Below are 22,100 nucleotides of genomic sequence, written 5' to 3'. Positions count from 1 at the left end.
AAAAGACTGCAGAAAGGAGTTTAATATTTCAGTTTAATACTTTGCAATATTACTTTAATATTATGTTCAGTGTTGCCTGCACTATTGCTTCAGTTCAGTATATTTGCCAGTATTCTCTTGCTTTCTTCTCAAGCTTTATTTCTGTTTTCTCTAATTTGTATCTTGTTGCTATTCTATTACACATTGCATTTATGCTCATTTGTAACTTTTCTTAGCAATATCTGACACAAGAAATTCCTACACAATTAATAAAATCTCAGCTCATTCTTATTCCCTTACCTCTAAATGGGTGATTTAGATTCTAATTGTATATGTGCACTGTTTGGGTTTTAATATTATAGCAGAAATAATGAAAGAGAACCAGACGTGTAATTTTAGGTTTTTATAAAAAACAATCTTAGCAGTGCTCGAAAACCGTTAGTGACAGCTTTATATGAGGAAAAGTACAGTATTCTCATTTATTTGGGTGCAAAATTCTGTTTTGGAAGAGTATTACAGAATCCTGACCCCACTTTAAACTACAAACTTTACTTCCTTGTTTTTCATTAGCCTGCCCCCACAAAAGCCATGGTCAATAAGTTTCTTGTAGGATTTTCCCCTTTCAAGTGATCAGGACAGTAATAGCAAACATAGGAAAATAACACACTTTTCCACCATGTAGATCATCTAGCTAAATGGCATCATTCACTCTCCAGCACTGTGCATTACTTTTAATGCCTATTTAATTGTCTGATTTGTTAATTGGTCTAAATAAATGCTTTTTGCTTCTTTAACCGTTTTTTCTATACCTTGTACTGTACTGTCGCAGGTGTGGATTTCAGGGGGGATGCAGAGGATACGTTCACTTTCATGTCTTTAAAATAAGAAATATATAAAAACACAGCTGAAACTCATTGTGCCTGAGTTTTGTATTTTCCTTTATTTAAACAGACATTTCCACCATAAACTGAAGCACAATCGGGGTATCTGTCAGGGAAAAAGCAAGGAATCGATAAAAGCTATTGAATATCCATATGAGAACTGCTGAAATCTTAATGTCTCTGAAGAGCATTTAATTTGAATTTGTGTTTTATCTGAAAATAAATGGGGCATTGATCTACCACAATCATTTATATACACCTTGTAATCAAATTAAAAACACTTTGTTTTTGTGCCCAATTAAGCATCTTTTAATAAACATTCGATTAACAAGTATTAATCAAAATCAAAAGGTGCTGTTAACAATAGTGCAAAGTGTGAAATTCAAAATGTTGAACACGGGAGACTTCCAGCTTGCCATTAGCCTACAGAGATCTACCTAAACTTTCACATTTATTTTTGAACATTTGGCAACATGAACTTCCCTGATGTTGCGTTAGAACAGCTTTTGTCTCCAGACTTTATAATCATCCAACAAAATAACAAACTGAAACAGACCTGATTAGTGAACTCAGTACGAGGTCATTCAGAGGAACAACCGACTCGAATATTTAGCACACTTGAATACTGAAACCTTTGGAAATGTGGAAGCGTTGAAGAAATGATGCCGAGCTGACCTCAGTCAAAGAGGTCATCGAGGATGCTGGCTGGGGTGTGACGTGTGGACGGCTGCAAATCAAAAACAGGGTAAAGAAAATTTGAGCTTCCCAAGAATTTAGTCCTTAATGCGTCTTTAATCAGTCAAGTAAAGGAAATGCAAAAAAAACAAAAAAAACAGTGGTCTGAAAATGCTGCTATAATTATACAATAATAGCTTTATTTATATAACACTCATTAAGCACAGCAATCATAGGTGCTTGTAGTAGGTTCCACATACCACAAGTATAATGAATTTTTTTGGACATAAATTTGAATGCCAAATTCAGAATACAAATGTACATTGTTACTGAAATTAAAAGACTATACAGACAAATACAGGGTTAAAAACCGACTACTCAATCATGAGTACGTATATCTGATGCAAATACTTGTGTAATTTGTTTTAAAAATGGGGGTACTAACATATTTAAAGGTATTTAGTTTTTACCAGTGTATATGGAGAGTCAGAGTCACTTTCATAATCTTCAATCTCAGCCTCTTCTCTCTCTCTGTCCTCTATCAGAGAAAGCCTAGGCAGCACAAACACAAATCAGTTCTTTGAGATTACTCCTGGCTCAAAATTCATAAAATGAGACAAATTGTTACATTTTATAATCAGAAAAAAATATTCTGTTGCGAAACAGTTCGTTTTCTGCACTTACAAGTTGAGGTGGGAGTTCAGGTCTTGCTGGTCCAAAGTTGGTTTAGTGAATGTTGACATGCGTCGCTTGGTGGGTTTCACCTTTCGCATCTGTGAACTTGAAGGCAGCAGAGGGTAAATTGTCCACTATCCATGTACTTACTGTATCTGAGTTTACATAGGAGGAAAACTAACATTCTACAACTTATTGTCACAACACAAAGCAAACAAACGCTGTCTATAGGAGCTGTAATGATCAAAACAAATGCTTCTTCTTGCTGATGTAAAATCTGACTCGACGTCTTTTCAGTAATACCTCACAAAATCTTACATTAGAACAGAACACAGACTGAACAAAAGACCCATGACCATTTCCAGCATTTTGTCAGGTTCCTGGCAGTAATTTCCCAACCTCTGCAATAGAGACAGGAGATACACCAGATGTATTGATTTGAAAATCCAACTTACACTGGGGAGAACTCATTCTCTGACTCCAGCTCACTTAAGCCAGTACCAACATCAGACTCCATGGCTCTGGGTTTCCTGGAGACCAGCTGCTTGGTTTGCTGTTTCTGGACAGTGGAGGTGAGGGCCGGGGTGGGCAGGCTGCTGTGGATACTGATGCTGGTCAACCAGGACCCTCTGGCAGCGCTGGACGCTGAACCTGGAGGAGACACGTTACTACCTACGAGTCTTTGTTTTACAAAGTACAGAGAAGAAACTGTCACAAAGTCCCGTTCTGCAATTAGTCAACAAAATTGACAATTTTAATAAATGATTAATCATTTAAGTCATGTGTTGATCATATATATGATGAAACTTGTGAAATCTGCATTTTTCTTTTTTAAATGACTACAAATTGAACATCTGTCAGAGTGCTGGCTGGACATACAAGGGAATGTGAATACATCACCTCAAGTTTGGAGGAACATTTGATATGCATTATCCGTTATGATTAAGTAGAAAAAATATAAATAAAGAACCAATAATTTTTAAAAAATGTTGGTTGTAGCCTCAGTTGCTTCAGAGAATCAGGGACTTTCCTGCAGAACAAGTTTTAACCGTCTCCAAGAGTAGTTTGTGGACCGACATATTGAACTGTTTCAAACTTAAGACTGAATTTTTCATTTAAACAGCAGATGTTAAGTATCATAGCTAAAGTGCACAGTCTATCAACACAGTGTTTTGGGTAACAAGTGTGTCACCTGGAGCAGCGGTCCTCTTGCGTTTGGCTACAGGAGAACGCCGTGAGGACACAGTATCACCTCCATCCTGCTGCTCTCTGGGTTTGGAGGTGGAGCGAGCCACCAAAGAACGCTGATACACTCTGACTGAGGGCCAGGAGAGGGCAGCACTGGGACACTGTGACTTCAGAAAATCAGTCCTAGGAGGGGATGACAGAAAGGCAGGGGATGAGGACAAAGACCAAGAGAACCTGTGAACCCTTGTTTGACTATTTAAAGTATGATTGAAAAATAATTCATACAGCTTAATTGAATAATAACAGAGTATTCCCCTGAAACACTGGCACTACATTACAAGAAGACAGAAAATGTGCTATTTTTTGTCGTGGCTACAGCATTTACTGAATGAATGAGCAACTAAAAGCTTACCATAGGATATGAGCAGAGAAGCGGTTTCCAGTGTGAGAGTAAACATGTTTATGTGCATCTAGATGAGTTTGTGTGTTTTTGTTTCTCACAGTTGGGCGCGGTCCTGTTGCAGCAACTTGAAACTGAACTCGCTGAGGATCTCCAAGAAGGCCACATTTACATGCTGCTCCTCTCCCTCTGGTGAGCCCCGAAATGCAAAACATATACCATCCCTGATAACAGGAAAAAGCAAATAAATGAGTTACTACAGTATAGAAAATAGTTAATGCTTTATTTGCAACCCTCAAGCACAACATAAGGAATCAGTTCTGGATGTTTGGGCTACATTCACAGAGCTATAACTGCCTGTGAAAATACCAATACAGCTGCTAGAAAGTAGAAAAATAGAATCCATACTGCATCAACTAGGTCATGACAGGAGAGGTCTACATGTGTGTGTCAAGAGCATCGTGTGTTACTGACTTGTGTAGGGCCAACAGTGGTTGGCGGACACGCTGCAGATCGATGCCAAAGCTCATGGCAAGCCTCTTGGCCAAGTCTCTAATCTCAGAGAGATCCTCCCTACTGCGGTTGTCTGTAAGCATCTCTGAAAACAGCTACACACACACAGACATGACTTCACAACCGTGTTGTGTAAAAAGACAGCGGATTCAAGCTTTTCTAGAGATACAGTGTTCCACTTGTTTGCTGGTTTGTGACAGTTACAAATGACCTCCAAGAAATTCATACATTGTTTGCATACACAAAAATTACAGATTTGCAGCACAAAACACAGATGTGTTTGATTATGTGTATTTTGTCTGTGTTCAGTATTTTAATCAGTGTTGAGTACCTAATGTGCATGCACTGTGCGCCACATCTTCTGCTGCTACAGCGGCTGATTGACACAATAATAACTGACTTCCTGTTGTTTGCAGAACTCCAGCATGCACCTTTAATTCCACACAGAATCTCTGCCTGACCTCTCTCCATGTGCATCCCCGCTGCAACCCTCCCACACCGTGTCAGGGAGGAGCACTGAACGACACTCCGCACTAAACAATACAAAGTGGCAAAAAGAAATGATTGTGGTGACTTGTGTGCACACCTGCTGCAGACTCAGACAGACGGTCCTGGCGCTCTGTATGGGGTTGATGAGCTTGGTCTTGCTCACAGTCTCTTTAATGATGTCCCCAAAGTCTTTAAAGTACTGGGAAAAAACAGACAAGAACAAAATCTCTAATCTGATTAATTAACAGCACGGGGTAAATGTTTGAAAATGTAAAAATAATCCACTCATTTTTGTCACTATTCTCTGACTCATTCTCAGCATCTCGCTGGTTTTAAAATGGATTTTTCTCACCCTCCTCCACTGTCTTACACATCGTCTTTGCTGTTACTTTTGTAGAAACTTGTTTCCTGTATTCCAAACCCAATCAATTTCTCTCTCAATTCAAAGACAAAAGCTAAACTCACTTAACATTCTTCTACATGCGCACACAATTGTCACACGCAGACAGTCAAAGATCAAGAACTTCAATATGTCTGTGAATTATATATTGGGCTAATTAAACTAAACTATCCTTCCACCTTGTTGTAGTGCTTGAAGACATCGGTGGCAGCAGTGAGGTCCAGCACCCCAAAGATGATCAGTTTACAGTAGCCAGCCAACTGGTTGCGCTTCCTCTGGAGAAGACTTATCTCTGTCTCCTCTTTTTCTTTGGCTATAGTGAATGGAGGAAAGAAAACAATCAGATGTAGGAAAAACAAACCAATAGCTACATTTAAAAATGTCAAGGCAGAGAGACATAATTCAGATGTTTATAAGGCACAAGCAAAACAGGTTGTGTGATGAAAGACAAGCAGCTTCTGTGTTAAATGGTATTTTTCGTGGGAATTGGCAGAACATCATGAAATATGGAAAAAAAAGATTAGTTACAGAAGACGACTCTCAAAACAAGACATCAAAAACTATGTCTGCAGGCACAGAAGAGGGTAGAGTCCTCTGGGAGAGCTCTGGCAGTGTTACAACTGAGCAAAACATTACACATCCACAAGAAAAACGAAATCCTCTCTTTTATTATTCAGTAGTTAGCAAAAGAAGACGACATCTGTTAATGGTGATACTACTTTGTCAACACTGACTGAAACTGCTTCCAGAAAGTACCACAGTTCATGCAAACATTTCATTCGGGGCAGGCATGAGTTTTTTTCATTTACTGTCAAAATACCACTGAGCTCGACATCTTCAGCGTCGATGAAGATGTAGTCCAGAAGGAAAGCGGCCAACTCGGAGCGCAGAGAACCAGATGGCAGGTGGACCAGTGCTTGGAGGGCAGGTTCAGAGCGGACTGAACTCGCACTGTACAGCAGCAGCAAGTCACACAACAACTCAAATGCCTGTGGATGAAATGACAAACAAGAATTTGCTGCTTCTTATCATAAAAAACAAAACAAAACACTATTATTAAGATGTTGAGACTTAACATCTTGGTGGAGACATTTTACGGGTCACCAGAGGGCGCTGCAGGGAGAGTAGAGTGCACTTTTAAGGAGCCACTGATTAGTTCAGGTGTGGTGTAAATGACTTCTTTTATTGCTTTTACAAAGCCTTTGTTTCTTACAATTTAAAATCGAGTTCCCTCCTTGCTTTATTTTTGTTGCTGTAATTTTTAATGCTTCATGCTTTTATTTTGATGCTCTTCCGGCGGAAGCGTATGGCGGAAAAGAGGATGTCGTGACATTGGAAAAAAAAAGCATCTAAAAAGAAGAAAAAGGAGTTTAAGTCGTTAATTCATACGGTGAATAAATCATACGGAAAGGATAGCAACGGATTTATGTTACTTCTAAGCTCCTAGCTGGGCGTGGGGACAAGGTATTGACTTGGTTTATTTATTTCTTTATGAGTTCTTGTGTGGTTAATTACCTGTGTTAATGTATTTTGTGCATTGTTCTCATTGCTAATGTTAGCGTCTTTTGAGAAGTGTGTGTGGTGCTATGTGTTGTTGCAGTTAGCCCTTTGTGTGTATGGTTAGAATTGCATCCCAAGAATTCTGTATAGTTTTAATGGCCCTCATTTATGTTAATTATTTGTTTTGTTTTCCTTTATTCGTAGCTCTTACGGTGTTTCTGTCTAAAGAAAGTCAAAGGCCATCTGGAAAGAATAAAACCTGTAACGAAACATCAGTACGCTTCACCGTTGTCTGGCTGGGTTCGCTATATGTGGCGCAGAAGAGATCCATTCTTTTTGACTGCAGGCTGCCTCAGACTGGTGCAGACTCGCGTGTTCTTTTTACTGGATTTTGGACTGTTTGGATTGTTGTTTTTTGAACCCAATAAATAGATTGGCATATCCAACCAAAGTAAGTGACTTGCTATGTTGTTTGTAGATGCAAGGATTGAAGACGCACGCCAACGTAAGCCACAAGTACAAAACCGGGATGATGTGTCACATCTTATCAGCTTGTCAACACCTCAGAAGGGTAAATCTGTCTGAGGTGTTTTGTGTCATGGGGATATGGTGTCATTGATCAGAAAACTCTTTTTAACCTCGAAATCAACTCAAATTAAAATCTGTCTGCAGTCTAAAAGTGGATTTGCACTGTCCAACAACAACGCTGTTTATCACTATTCTACAGTTTCATTTAGCATTTACACTTCATTTACAATGCTTCTATCCAAAGCGATGAACATCTGAGAGTAAATACAACTCAAGCAAGGATCTAGTTGGGAGAAACAACCTGGATAAGAGCCATAAAACAAGTTCAAGTGTGACGATAGGACCGTTGTGTCTACAAGCAGTACAGACATGATGGGACTTAGTTTTTTTTCTTTTGGTCTGTCAAGTGCAAAGATGTTCAGTGAAGAGCTGGGTTTTTAGTTTTTTCTTAAAGACCAAGAGAAACTGCAAATTGAACAGACTTTGGTAACTCGTTCCACCACTGGGGAACCACAGAAGAGCCTAGCTTTCAACCAGCCCTTTTGTGGTGGTTGGATCAGGAGCCTTTTATGGCCGAGCATAGTGAGCAGGAGGGAGTGTAGACCTGAATGAGAGAGTTCAGGAGTGTTTTCATTGTAGTTTTCAATGCAAGTGTCAGAGTTTTGAATTTCATGCGGGCAGCAACTGGAAGCCAGTGAAGTGATCTGAAAACCAGACGTGCTGCTGCATTCTGGATCATCTGCAGAGGTTTGACCCTATTAAACGTTACACTGCGGAAGGTGGCTCAAATAAAGTCTTAGCCTCCAGCTATGTCAGACTGTACGATACAAACTTGAGGTATGCCAGATTGTGAGACGAAAAGCTGGTGAACTGAAGCACTAGACTGTGAACAAAAGAAGTACAGGAGAAGAGAAGCCTGTGCCAGCATGTCCTGCTTTAAAAACACAGCTTCACATTGGTGTTTTTCCATCGGCCGATGTATTCTACATTATGTAGCGGTGTTCATCCAGTGAGAATTTGTCCTAAATTTTTAACACTTTCTGAATTATGCCGCAGGGCCCCGTGTTCCCGATCTTCTTTCTGGGAATATTTCTCACAGCATGATCTAAGACCACCGTCTTTGGATTGACGACAGAACATTTCAGCATATTTCCGTCATGACTGCCAATTTGTTCCAACGGTGCAGAGTTGCTTTACCTGATCTCTGATCTCAGCTTGGTGCGCAGACAAACATGTCCGACAGACTCGGCAGAACGAACGCACTTCCTCGTTCAGACGCTTCAGTTCCACCTGGAAGAGAGGAGAAGGTAGAGAGATAAATTATCATGTTATTACTGTGTATCTGGGTATGTGGGTCAGCAACGAGGTGCAAAGGAGGTTGCTTTAACCCATCTGAAAATGTACACAACCTTCTTCAGTAGTCAATAAAAGAATATACATTTGTCCACCCATAGGCAAACTAAGAAAAGCAATACCCCTGTTGCTGTCAGAGATGCCCTTTGTGTGTAAAAGTTACATTCTCATTTTCCTATGAAGTCACGGTTTCTCTTAACTGTGCCATTCTGTTGTCAAAGAAGTTAATGACATACAGAAAATGACCAGCAAGAGATCAAATTCAGCAGCATTTGTTTGCATTTAATGTCTTTAATTAAACATTGAAACATGTCCACTTGGGTGTTGCAAAACAACATGAAAGCAAATCAGAGCTGTAATCATTCTTAGTTTGCCATGTTTCTTTATTAACTTATTTTGAACTGGTTTGTGTAATTATTTGTTTTTATGTGAACATGTATTTTATTGTTCTTTTGTAAACTTTTCTGTTATTTTATGATGTTATATATTCTGACTTTTATATTTAAAGGCCCATCTAGGGACAAGAGTTGGAAACTAGCATTTGCTATAAACTCTGTGCAGCACATCAGATTCATGCTTAGTAACGGAACTATGTTAAACTGCATCGTCCCTATCAAATAAATAAATTCAATTCAACACACAATGGAAATAACTAATCATGAGGAAAGAACTTGTATGTGATCTCGCTGAGACCGTTAAGGAAAACACACAAATGGATGCATGAGTAATAATGACGCATGTTAAAATAAGACAGCAAAAAACATGACAATGAGCTCAAAAGAAGATAATAAGAACTACTGAATGAATATTTAACACAAGAATGAGACAACAAATGTATAAAGACAACCAGTAGGACAATGTGTGAACCAGAGACAAATAAAATCCTGAACATCACTGTGGGCTCAGATGAACTCTAACAGACTGCTGTGTTAATTGCCTGCTGTCTGCGCAGCTGGTGAATTGTTTAACAACACAGACAAAAGAGCTCCACAAACACACAGGAAGGCCACCAACATGGTCACCAAGGGTTGGCTGTGATGTGAGACCCATTATGAAAGCACTAATCATGTAGATTGGCTTATCTCATGCAGGTCTGCTGATTCCATCGTGATCCAAGTTAGTGCATGAAAGACACAGAAGGTCACACTACTTCAAAACTTTCAAAGACCCCCTCTGGTGAAAAGCCCCCCCCCCCCCCCCCCCAAATCTTGCTAGAAGACATGATCATGTGTGAAAAAAGAGCCGCACTGATGGCAGTCTCAGAAACAGATTCAGACTTTAAGGGTTTCATACATAAAAAAACGAAAGAATCAATGCTATCAACTTGCATTGATGTCATTATTTTTCTTCAGATTTGTGCTGAGAGGCACTGATCTGGGCAAGGAGGGTAGATTTAGAAAAAGGCACCTGCACGCATGTTAGAGGAAGCAACACTGTAAAGTTCCAGCTAATGTTTCGAGGGCATTTTAAGGCATGAACAGATTATTTTAATGTAAAAATAACATTCAAATATCTAATTCTGGTACACAGACATGATTCTTAATTAATAGTTTAATCAATAAGCGTCAAGAGACTTTAATTATTGGCATATGGAGAAGAATGTTACAATGTAAAACAAGTACCTCAGCTGGCTTAGAGTTGACCACATTTACTTTGGCCCACATCAAGTGAAGGCCTGCACACTTCAGAGCCGAGACCAAGAGCTGAAAATACACAAAGAGAAGTTAAAATGAGTTTAAATGCTTTTATAGAGATTTCAGTGCTATAGGCAAAGAGAATTTTCTCGAACTCTTCCAACCAAATCCTTATCTACAAAAAAATGTATATCCTGTTAAGGTGGAAATTATAAAATTCAGGTGGTACAGTGAAAGCATAGGCAAGGAGGAGGCAAAATAAAACAACCTGGATAAGTCTTGTTTGGGAGGGAATTTGATTTTTTTAGCTTCACAATGCATACTGTAGCCTTTTTGTATCATGATAAATCATACTGCAATATTTCTCTGCATTGCCCTCCTTTCTTATCATTTAGCACCATAATAATCCAACTAAAATCCTCAACACTCTGCCTCAACTTTATCATAAACCTCTTTGTCAGGAGCTATGGACTCAATCCCGCTCTTCACCAACTCGAGACAGGAGTCAAACAGCTTCCAGCCAGTCGGGTCCTTTGCACTGGAAAATTTACACACACCCCTCAGTCACACACATCTGTGTAAGTCACAGTCAGTACTAATGTCATGTGTATTATAGTAACCTACCTGCTCAAGGCAGCAATCCTTTTCAAGGCAGTGGCTGCGCTGTATGTGTCATCTTCATCAGCGGTACCCTGGGTATACAATCACACACTAACACACACTCTAGACTGAAAAGATGTTTACCAATCCAAATTAAGGGCTTTTGATTTGTACAAACAGCAGGCCATTACAAACCTGTTGTGATTTCTAATTACTTGTAAGTGTTTAGACAGTTTTCAAAATTGTTTGTGTTGTGAAGCATCATGTTTTCTTATACCGAAAAAAAGTCAATAATGTGGTAAATAGTTTGGAGGCACTGCAATAAATCTTACTTTTGTGTAGCTTCTCAAATTGTTTTACTCCACCAAGGAATGTGGTGGAGTTATGTTACAATCAGCGTATGTTTGTCTGTTAATCTGTCTTTCTGTTTGTTCGCAACATTACTGAGAAACAGAATAACGGATTTGGCTGAAATTTTCAGTGAAGGTCAGAAGTGATACAAGGACAAAGTGATTAGATTTAGGAAGTGACGCGGCTTTTAGTCTGGATCCATGGATTTGTTAAAGATTTCTGTATCATTGTAAGATAGCAGCACGGCGCCACTGTAACCATGACAACAAGTGAACTACATCAGCTGCCTGCTGATGATCACGATTGCCATCCTACTACAAATCGACTGTTGCAGACTTGTCCATTGGAAATCATAAAACGACTGAGCAGCCTTGGTGGAGCACTGTGCTCTGAGTGCTTCTCTTGTTTTTTAATGTTGAGAAAAGATGTGTATTATAACTCCAAGACTGCTATTTCATTTACTGTTAAACTGCATTGCATACAGAGAGGTGTGTACTTTTACTTTTATATACTGTGTTGTCTTGAACAGCCAGACTATTCTGTTCTGTACAGAATGGTCTGCCTACACTTCATTATCATTCTATAGGGAGAAAAACACTCTGGCTTCTTTGCATTTCTTTAAACCCAGCTTAAGCTAAGCGAAAGATGCAGTGACAATGTTCCCTCTAAACAGCGATGGTGTGAATCACTTTGGTGTACAAGCAGGGAGCTGGGTACCATCAATAAACTAGCTTATTTATCAATAAACGTAGCAGAGCTGCCGACTGCTCAATCCTGATCCTTAGAAAAACTTGACATTTTCAACATGTCTGGTTGCTGCTCTGAGGTTGTTGTAAATGTTTCCTGTAGAGAAAGGGATTGTGAAAACAGTAACAAGCAGATACCAGAAGGGCAGGAGAAATAGTAGAAACACGTTAGACACAATTCAACAGAACCTCCATGAAGGCTGGATTTGCTAAAGGATTGTTGTATTAGACTGGATTAGCTTTAGGTAGGTATCCCTACTAACCTGGAAAATGAGTGTGTTGAAATTTATAACATGTCAGTTTTGGTCAGTATGTAAGCTTCACCAACACTCTCTCTAACCTGCAGCAGGTCACTTAAGTAGCTGCCGAAACACTCCGTCAGGCCATCGAGCAGCTGGCTGAATGCCACGTGTGCACGTGAGGAGAAGGTGTAAGACTCGGAGCAGAGAGTGCTTGCCAGGTGGGCACAAGCCTCCAACACAGTGAGCTCTGTGTGCTTCTCCACAATGCCACATATCTGGGACAGCAGCAGGTCCAGATGCTGGAGGAGAGAAGGGGGAGAGAAGAGACAGAGAAGGTAAAATAGTGGACAGAACAGAAAAATGCGTATGGATCCCTGACGTCAGATTTATGTAAGGGAACTGGTTTGCCTGCTCACACAGAAACACTGAATGGAACCTCTGGATTAGTCACTGTTTGCCTTTGTTTGTTTTGACCACATGAATATTAATTTGTCCGTTTTTGTTCAGTTTATTTTTCTCTAAAGCTTTCAGAATAATAATTTACACTTGCTGTTTCATGTTATTTCATTCATTTGAAGATGCTAAATTGTCACACAACAGAAACCCAAAAAGCCTTAAAAGGACAGAAATCATTACCAAGTGTCCTTTCTTCCAAACCCTTTTGTCCTTACTTTCCCGATTTTATGTATTGTAACGTTTATCATCTTAGAATGAGAGCATAGTAGATGGTGGAATCGTTTCTAAGGAGATTTTTCTATCTTTTTGGGGTAATTAATCATGTTGGTCCCTCCAGATTTGTGGCCCTCCTACCTTTTCCAGCCACTGAGCGCTGCTGTACATCTCCAGCTCGAAGTAGAGGGGAGCTTTGAGAAGAAGGCTCACCTTCCCTGCGTCTGCTGAGTACTGCAGCTCAGTAAAAACAGAAAATCAGCATTAAAAATGTGAAATGGCAATAAAAACACAGTGCTTATGTGTACTTTTAGGAACCATGGCTTTGTACTTTGGCCAGCAGCTGCGGCAGTAAGGGGATGAAGTGTGTGGTGATGCGTCTCCTGTCTTGTTCCTGGATCTTCTTCTCCTTCATACTCAGGATCTTCTCGTACGGACATCCAGAAAGCAGTCACAGGCGAGCAGAGTACATGTGAACGTAGGCCAACAAAAGAATTCAGATACAAATGAATGAGAACTGGCTGCAATGTGCATACTGAAGTTTTAAAAATCAACATTTTGTACCACGGGATTACTTGAAATAAGCAAGAATAAGAAGGTCTCTCGCTCTCAAGCTCCACTGTTCCATAACACATAAACTACACATGATTATGCATGCATTTGTCACCATCTTTTTGCCCTGAGTTCTCCCAACAGGTGGGGTTGCCTGTGCAGCCTGTTTGATGGCGCACATCATCAGCTCTATGAGCACCCCCTCCTCCTCATACATCAGACCTGACAACACAAAGGCACAGACGACAGCAGACGGTTGAGACGACACAAAGCAGCAACAAATAAGGAAAATCACAAGCTGAAAACAGGAGCACAAACCTTTAACTTGGTATCTCTATTTGCAGCCATTTTCTGTAATAATTATTGAAAAGAATTCATTCCTCACCAGCGTCCTGTAGCAGGAAAGCTGTCATAGTCTCCCAGTCTCTCAGCTCTGATCCTGCCACACCCCACAGACTGTCCACCAGGTAGGCTCCATGCTCATGGAACTGTTGAGTAAATGTTTAAGATTTACAACAAGGACTTTCAATTATTCCATCCATTAAGCAGGGTTTATATTCAAAAGTCTTTACTAATGTGTTTCTGCTGCATGATTAACATCTCCTATGCCTTTTGTTTAGTGTTGTATTTAATAGGCGATATTTGAACTCTACCGACAGAGATGGAGTGAAACAGAGAGCAGACATAGAAGGAAAGAAATACTACCTCACTCTGGATATAGAAGGAGATGGCGATTTGCAAAAAGGCTGCACTGTTGCTTCTATTATCCTCCTGGCTGTCACTGTCAATCAAACTTTTCAGTCTGGCACACATAAATAAAAACACAGAAAATAAAACACAGAGGTGATAGATTAGCAATAGAAAATCAATTCCAAAATGAGGTGCATAACCATACAAAAACAACTTCCCCTGCTTGTAAATGGAAAACAGGAGCAGTAGTAGTTTCATCTACGTGTTTGTGGAAAGACTAGGGACACATCTTCAGGTTTCACTGCTTTGTTCTTAGTGGATAGACTACGTTGAAGTAAACATTCGACAACTAGCAATAGAGCAGTGAAATAAACAATGAGATACACCTTAAATGAAGAAAGACAGCGCTGTCTGACAGAGTTCAATATGAGCGTACTTGTTGTAGAGGAAAGTGCCGGCTGCAGACGACAGAGCTCGATGTGAAGCATAAACCAAAGGATAGATGTGGCCGCACTCCTCCTCAGTCAGGCCTTCCTCCGTCCTCCTGCATGTTTGCACACACACAAGCATTTACTGGCCTGTTTAGTTATGAACCTTAAGGACTCCTGTGGTCTTTAAGAAGCGTTTGAAAACTATAAATGTTTGTTAGATACCATCTAGAATGCCTCTAATAAACAAAAATGTGAATTTCATCTTTCTTTTTGATTTTTAACCAAATCATCTAATTTACAGTCAGCGGTGTGAGATGTTGGCAAATGTGAGATCACAACTCATGCTGTGAATCATCAGCGATCATGACAAAGAGTGTTCTCACAGTTTCAAGTGACCATCACACTTCTATTTCTTGAGCGGCTGGACTTGTGAATAAAGATATATGCAGTTACTGATTATTTTGACTTTCTATTCCAGGTGAAAACTTTGTTTGGTTGAATGAGCATGACAAGGATAGTTTTAGTCTGGAGTCTTGAGGAGCTTCTCATTAAGTGGTCTGAGTTGTAGACAAACACTGCCCACATGAAACAACCACCTACATCAAAGAATGAGTTTTATTTCATCTGAATAGACCTTTTTAGGCAAATAAAGCTCAAAACTATAAACCTAAAAACACATAAAAATGTTTCTTTTAGTAAAATGTAATATATTTGCTGTGCTTTGATCTGTTAAAATGAAATTCCTGTACTGCATGCTTCAGATAGTGGCACAAAGAAACCACCAGAGACAGAAAAACCCCTCACTGTTGCATCAGCAGACACAGACTGACCACTTCCACTGCCACGTCTGGGTCCTTGTCCAGCACCATGCTGAGAATCCTTTCCTAAACACACACAGACATTCAGATATGCGGTGGCACACACAGAGACCAGTGTACAATCATGCCAGCAAGCAAATGGGCACAAAAATAACACACACAGACATCCATAAACGTACTCACATCCACAGACATACATTCATACGCACGAGCCCAGTGATTAGGCACTAAGCCATGGCATAAATACCATTTATCTGCAGCAGCACATGTGGATTAGGAGGGTTTTTATGTTTGAGAAGAGCTTATTAACCATCAGTAATTGGCAGCAATTAACATAGCCAGGCACATGCCCAGACAAAGGATGAGAGCTTAACAACAAACAGGAATGGTGAAAAAAAAAATCGACTAAAAAGGCAAGAAAATACAAGGAGGGGGCACAAAATATTGAGGAGAGACAGGCAGGCAACACAACAGAAACAATACAAAGGGCCCGAAACAATAGATTAAAGACAGATGTTGAGGCACACAGACAGACACACAGACTGGGGGAAAAAAGAGGGAGAAAGAGGCATTAAATGAGGCGTGAGTCCATTCCAGAGGGATGCCTGACTTTAAATCTGCTGGTGAAAAGCTCCAGGCGGCCAATGAATTCCTTCTCCTGGTACAGATCCTGCAGGGTGCGAACACACTGCAGACGAACCGGACTTTGCTGAGGGAAAAAAGAAAAAAAAAAAAGTACGCTAACACACTTTCTATAACCTGCATACATACTAATGTCAGAGTCCAGACATGCTTCTTTGTGCAAGTGTGTGTGATTCGTCCTGTGCCTGTCTGCAGATGCTCTATAATGGTGTCTCTTGAGAGAAGATGTCAAAGCATGAATATATATATATATATATATATATATATATATATATTTTTTTTTTTTTTTTTAAAAAGCAGTTTAATTTGGAAAGCAAATTCCCTCCACAGTCCATTGCTTGTCCTTGTTATCCCCAGTGTTGGCCTGAGGAGGGCTGCAGACACACATCTGTTACCTTTGGTGCACATGATGTTGCCCACATCACAGGAACAAATTTACTTTGTGTTGCATTTTCTGTTGTTTTGTTTAGTGTTTGTGTGTTTACTCTGTCATGCAGGGTCCATCCCAGATACTTAAGACACCCATCATTGAGGAAGTCCTCAGGGTCCGTTTTCAGCCAAACGCCCAACTCCTCAATACATGCTGCCCGGATGTCAGGCAGACGGTCGCGGTATCGATGCACAAACACACCACGGAAGATGCTGTTCATCGTGGAGGACAGCTCCTCTCTGTTCTCTTGTAACTACGACACACATACATAAAACAGTTACAGTCAAACAAGCACAAACACAACTGTGAATAAACCCCAGTCACCAAGATCCCATTTCAGGCCCAATTATCTTTGATTACACTGAGGTGTAGTGAGCAACCATTATTAAAGGTGTATGGCAACCAAACATTTAACCATTTCTGCACCTTTCTAGTTATCATTCAAGTTATTCACATTTAGGATAGAAAAGCAGGAGAAATCATGGTATTATCAAGAACACACACACACAAACATACAGAGATATCCTACGTGGTTCTCCTAATATTACTTAACCAAACTTAATATCGGAGCGTAACATTTAGAGCAATTTAATGTTTGTCTGTTGTCTATATGTTTGTATCTGACAACGCATGTGAGCAAGGTAAGAAACTGTAGCAACTTCATCTAGCAAAAGGATATTCGATTAAAAAAACATTTATGATACCACTTACTGCATCAAAATGAAGGAACTGACTACAGTCTTCAACTTCAAATGTTATGCTGGTAGAAATCTTACTAGAACCTCTTCAGAGCTCTGAATCTAAGTGGTGTCTGGGTGTTTTCTGCTCCTTTAGCATTTCTACTCAATGTGGACTGATCTTTCCTTTCAAAAGTCCTGCACCTCAATGGGAACAGTAAAGCCATGACTCAAAAGAACTCAAAAATAAATCCTAATGCCATATACCATCAAAAAAGAAAAGATTTAATTTCTTTGATTATCATTTTGCAAAAAAAAAAGATAAATAAATAAAAAACTAAATCAGTATGTACAACAGGAAAAGTGTCCACAAGCGTTACCAGTACTTCTAAAATGTGTCTCTTTATACTATCGATGTTTAACTACTTATATTTCTAATTTGTCTCAACAGTTGTCTCCTATTTATAAGCAAAACCTGCAGTTAAGCTGTAAAGTCCAAGAATGTCTCTCTAATGGCTTCACAGATGTCAGATGTGTGCAGATTTTAATTAAATGCTTTATTTTTGCTGAATGTTTCAATAAGACTTACAGAATAAAGCCATTTTGATGAAGTATGATTGTATTTGTGATAAATGGTTGAATTTGGACTCTTTTTTTTTTTAAAGGGAACATAATTTTTAAACCCACTGGCAATTTTTTGGGTTCAGAGGGTTAAACTTACAAACAAAATATCTTAAATATGTATATTTCAATTACATTGCTTTGAGCATTTCAAGGACTCTTTGCGTTTTATCCTTTCCCCTTTAAGTTGTTTCCTATAAAGCCAATGAGACTGCTTAAATGTCATGACCTATGTGTTTGTGAAAGTGGCAGCGTGTGTGTGTGTGTGTGTGTGTGTGTGTGTGCGCGCACACGCACACTCAGGTCTGTGTGTTCGTGTACGTCACCTCTCTGAAGGTGGCCTGCAGCTCCTCCAGTCTGTCAGAGGCTCTGTCAAGCTCCCTCTTGCTTTTCTCCGCGTCGAATCGGCGCTGGGTGGTCTGCAGCTGAACAGACACTAGCACAGCGATTTTCACCAACCCCGTCATCAGCTTCATGGCTAGTAGAGAAAAAACATACAGACAGACCAAGCAAGGTAGTACTAAGTGCTATATATAACCAGGAGTGGATCCGATGGAGGAAGACAGGTGATTTCCCATGTTTTATTTTAAAATATACTTAAATATTCCTTAAAAAATGCAAAAAGTCACTATTCTCTAGCATTTGGAGTCTTCAAACTAACAAGCTACTTCACATAGTAGGGTCTATACTAATATCTTCAACAGATTAATGTCTGATAGTTGGATTAAAGAAGTTTTCAAGAACAAAAACTGCCATTTACAACTAAGAGATGTTCACTAAATATCGGAAATATGGGCATGAATTGCAGGCTTGAACTCGAACTAAAAATGTATTTCACAAATCAAACACAATAAACACAAAGTGTCAAATTCAAACTTTAACCACAGCACCCTTCTAAAACCAGTTATCAGTGGGTGTGTATTGTTGCAGTTCATGCACCTGTTCTGGGCAGAATCACCTACCAAGCAGGGTGCTGGTGTGTCTGAAGGCTCGGACCTGGGAGTCTGACAGGCCAGTGAGCAGCGACACCAGGGAAGGGAAGAGATATTCATCATAAATAAGACTATTCTGACAGGAGCGCACCAGAACCCGAACAAATTCACACAGGCCGGCTTTGAAACGCTTCAGCTGTGCACCTGGAGTGCATAGAGGGTAGTTCACAGAATCCTAGAGAAAGAAAGGAAACAAGCAAACAACAACGATTTAAAAAAAAAAAAAACCTAAGAAAACACCTTTAACACACAGTGCTAAATGTAGCTATCTGAAGCAGAAGCCTGTGGTTTGTTCTGCTAATGACAATTACATCAGTGGAAAACCAAAGAGATTACCTCATTTATCAGCATTAGATTTTAATTAGTGTCTTTCATCATGCTGCGCTCCATCCTTCAGATCATAATCTTTTAGGACATTTAGGTTATTTGCGTTTCTCAACTAATTCCAGCAGAATTATTTGTAGAGAGAAGACAGACAAAGGACTATAAACCAGATTCACGGCAACATTTACTTTTAGGATGCAGTTAAACAAAATCTCATTTCTGTCTCGTCTATTGTTTCCTCGTCTCACCTCATCGAACTCTTTGGTCAGTGTGCTGATAATTTCAGCATTCTGCATGCTGTCCAACATCTCTTGGCTAACCACGCCTGGACACACAAAAAAAGTTCCACATCAGGAATTAACGTGAAATATCCATCTGGCTAACAAGGAAAATAATTTATATGTTATGATTTCTTCTCATCTTCATTCCACTCTCACAGAATATTGACATTCTGTTGTCAATATCCAGAGGATTAACGCGGCACCGAGACACTTCATAGTTAGCATAGAGGCAGATCAATACTGTTTATCATTTTCTGAGTGAAAATGGAAAGATAATCTCTAAAACACTGACCCCCCCACCCCCGACCATCCACCTCCTGGCCTCATTCTTAACCTCTGACCTTTGCATCCACAGGACTGAACGATGAAGTTGATGAGCACCAGCAGTCCCGACTTTCGGCTCTGCTTGTAGCTGTCCAGCCACTCGTCCACCACGGTCTTAAAATTGACAGAGGGAAAGCAGTCAATGAGAACACTTCACACAGATCAAAGAGCTGATGGCTACAATAAGAATAGAACATAAACAACATTTCAGATTGCAGCTTTAACCTTTCCTCCCAGTGCTGGCCTTTATGATTTTTTAGTATCATATGTGAGTCTGTGTGTTTTCAGGCTCCTTTAAGGTCCAGTTTAATTCACCAACTGCTTTGCATAATCATTTTTGGCAACCATGGCCCTGTTATAGCTGCAAAGACACTCCTTCTGAGCATCTGTTCTGCTGTTAATAATAGTGTAATTTATGGAAAGTATAAAGGAGTCAAATTTAACTGAAAACTGAGAACCCTTTGTAAAACAGAGTAAAATTTCTTGCATCAGAGCTAAGCAGATTTGCTAAAAGTGCTGTCTTCCTTTGTGCCTTTACATCTGCATTGTTTTGCTGCTCTATACTGTAGTGAAAGGCTCTCTATTGTGGCTGATCACACTTTTTTCTTTCTTTTGTTATGTGGCATTTCTTTTGTAGCCTTTATCCAGAAGAGATTGGCCATAGGACAACAATACTTGGGATGGACGAGTGCTGTCAATCATGATCAATCAATGAAAACACTCTGTCCTCTTTGCGTATCAAAGGCGATTCTGTAGGATCACACCACTCAACCACCAACAGACAGCACACAATAACCTCTCTTCTCATTACATGTGCCTCCTTCAGCACCTGTCTTCCTTGTACATGTTTTTCTCTACGCTACCTTCCCCCTAAGCTGAGTGTTTGCTCACCACCATGGCACTCTTTCCAGAGCGGACAGCATCATAGATATCCTTTGCGCTGATACCCTGCCTCCCCTCATCCACGCTTCGCACAGGTCTAAGAGAGACCTGCCTGGATGTCCCCAGGGAGGACGGCTGCTGCTGCAGGGAGGGGTCAGGAGGAGAAGTGGGGATGGGGTTGTTACTGGGGCTGGACGTCACCCTCAGTGCAGCATTACGCCTGGGTCTCTTGGGTAGCTTGAGATGAAAGAGATTTATTCAGGGATTTAGGGTGAATTAATGTGTAGTTTGATGTTTTACGATTAAAAAACCATGGAATTTCTTTCAATAGCATAAAAATACCAGATCACAGCTCTTATCTACTCCCTGACTAAATGAACAGTATCTAAATGAGAGTGAAATTATATATTAAACTAAACAGACTAGGGAAATTACCAAAGGTCCAGGTACTAGCCGTTTTCGTCGCTTTGTGGCTTTCAGCGTGGCCTCATAGTCGCTGCCAGAGTCTGAGAAGTCATCCAACTCCTCAGGACTAACGGACAAGGAAAACAATTGAATCAAGACGAACCTCAGAATCAACAAACAATAATTACTATGTCTAATAAATGTATAAAGCTGGGCCAGTATCATGATCAAAATTTGATGACTTGACCATACAAGTAACTAATACATAAACTCAATTTAATGCTTAGTTGGATGGTAGCACCCAGAGTGTAAGTGGTAGGTTTAACTCTGTTTTACTATGGAGGGAGGCTGAACAATATGGGGAAAAAATGTTTCTGCAATTTGTCTGACAGATATTATTTGATTTGTGACATAATTTAATTTAAACTGTGTAATAGAATTAAGTGCTCAACTGATTATAATTTGAATTTCCCTCGGGAATAATAAAGTATCTATCTACCTACCTATCTAATGTCTTCAACAACTCCACATGTCCAGGTTTACTTTATGAGAAGGGTCGGGATTGAGAGTCACTTGGCCCACAACACTTTCACACTAAAAACTAAACATTTTTAATGGGCTTGACTAACATACCTGTCCAAAGGTGAGCTTCCTGCCATTTTGGCTGGATAAAAGCATCAACGATGATAAGATGATTCTGGATCGTTGGTTAGCTGGTTGCTGTTAACAATTCAACAGGGAGAGTGGCTTTGCAGGAGAGACAAAATTAAGCTAGCTACAATAGTAGCTAAACTTGGCTAGCACCGTAAGTAAGCCCTATCACAAATTAGACGGACTTATTGACATATTTATAAAGTATATTAATACTTGCAAAGATAATTCTAAAACTAATTGCCTCTTAAATTCTTCGACACAGATATAACTGGATAACACAAAATTTTAGCTACAAAAATCTCACTATGCTAAATGACAAAACCCATTAGCAGACATTCTCGGTACATAAAAAAAAATTGCTTTTGGGCCAGTAGCTAGCTAATTACTACACTGAAAAATAAGCAGTAACCGCAATGAGCAAACTAACAACAATACTTTACCATTCAACAGTATAACTTTCGATCAATATGCTGCTAATTTTCCGCTCTTTCCCGTCCCGGTGACAGCTAAAAGGGCGCACAAGTGCGCTATAATTCTGGCTGCTGATTGGCCAG

The 22,100-nt window shown here is 39.8% G+C and overlaps 1 protein-coding gene across 1 annotated transcript; it reads right to left on the bottom strand.

The window, feature by feature from the left end:
• Nucleotides 1–899: 899 nt before the first annotated feature.
• On the bottom strand, nt 900–21,551 carry LOC110963375 (cohesin subunit SA-1). Its single transcript, XM_051954699.1, has 31 exons — nt 21,526–21,551; nt 20,923–21,019; nt 20,596–20,724; nt 19,623–19,719; nt 19,249–19,325; nt 18,647–18,851; nt 18,011–18,162; nt 16,442–16,639; nt 15,925–16,023; nt 15,301–15,380; nt 14,502–14,609; nt 14,081–14,177; nt 13,761–13,863; nt 13,491–13,597; nt 13,155–13,247; nt 12,965–13,057; nt 12,253–12,453; nt 10,840–10,907; nt 10,666–10,753; nt 10,204–10,284; nt 8,426–8,518; nt 6,021–6,189; nt 5,380–5,513; nt 4,898–4,999; nt 4,273–4,406; nt 3,900–4,022; nt 3,403–3,581; nt 2,666–2,861; nt 2,220–2,315; nt 2,006–2,087; nt 900–1,587 (listed from the first exon to the last, which is right to left on the bottom strand). The coding sequence occupies exons 1-31, from the start codon at nt 21,549–21,551 to the stop codon at nt 1,537–1,539; spliced, it is 3,558 nt and encodes a 1,185-aa protein (XP_051810659.1). The 3' UTR covers nt 900–1,536.
• Between the last annotated feature and the right edge of the window lie 549 nt (nt 21,552–22,100).

The sequence above is a fragment of the Acanthochromis polyacanthus genome, chromosome 10 (genome assembly GCF_021347895.1).
Source record: "Acanthochromis polyacanthus isolate Apoly-LR-REF ecotype Palm Island chromosome 10, KAUST_Apoly_ChrSc, whole genome shotgun sequence".
NCBI classification, from domain to species: Eukaryota; Metazoa; Chordata; class Actinopteri; family Pomacentridae; genus Acanthochromis; species Acanthochromis polyacanthus.
Note: the sequence above shows the minus strand (reverse complement) of the source record. Positions and strands in the feature narration are given on the sequence as shown.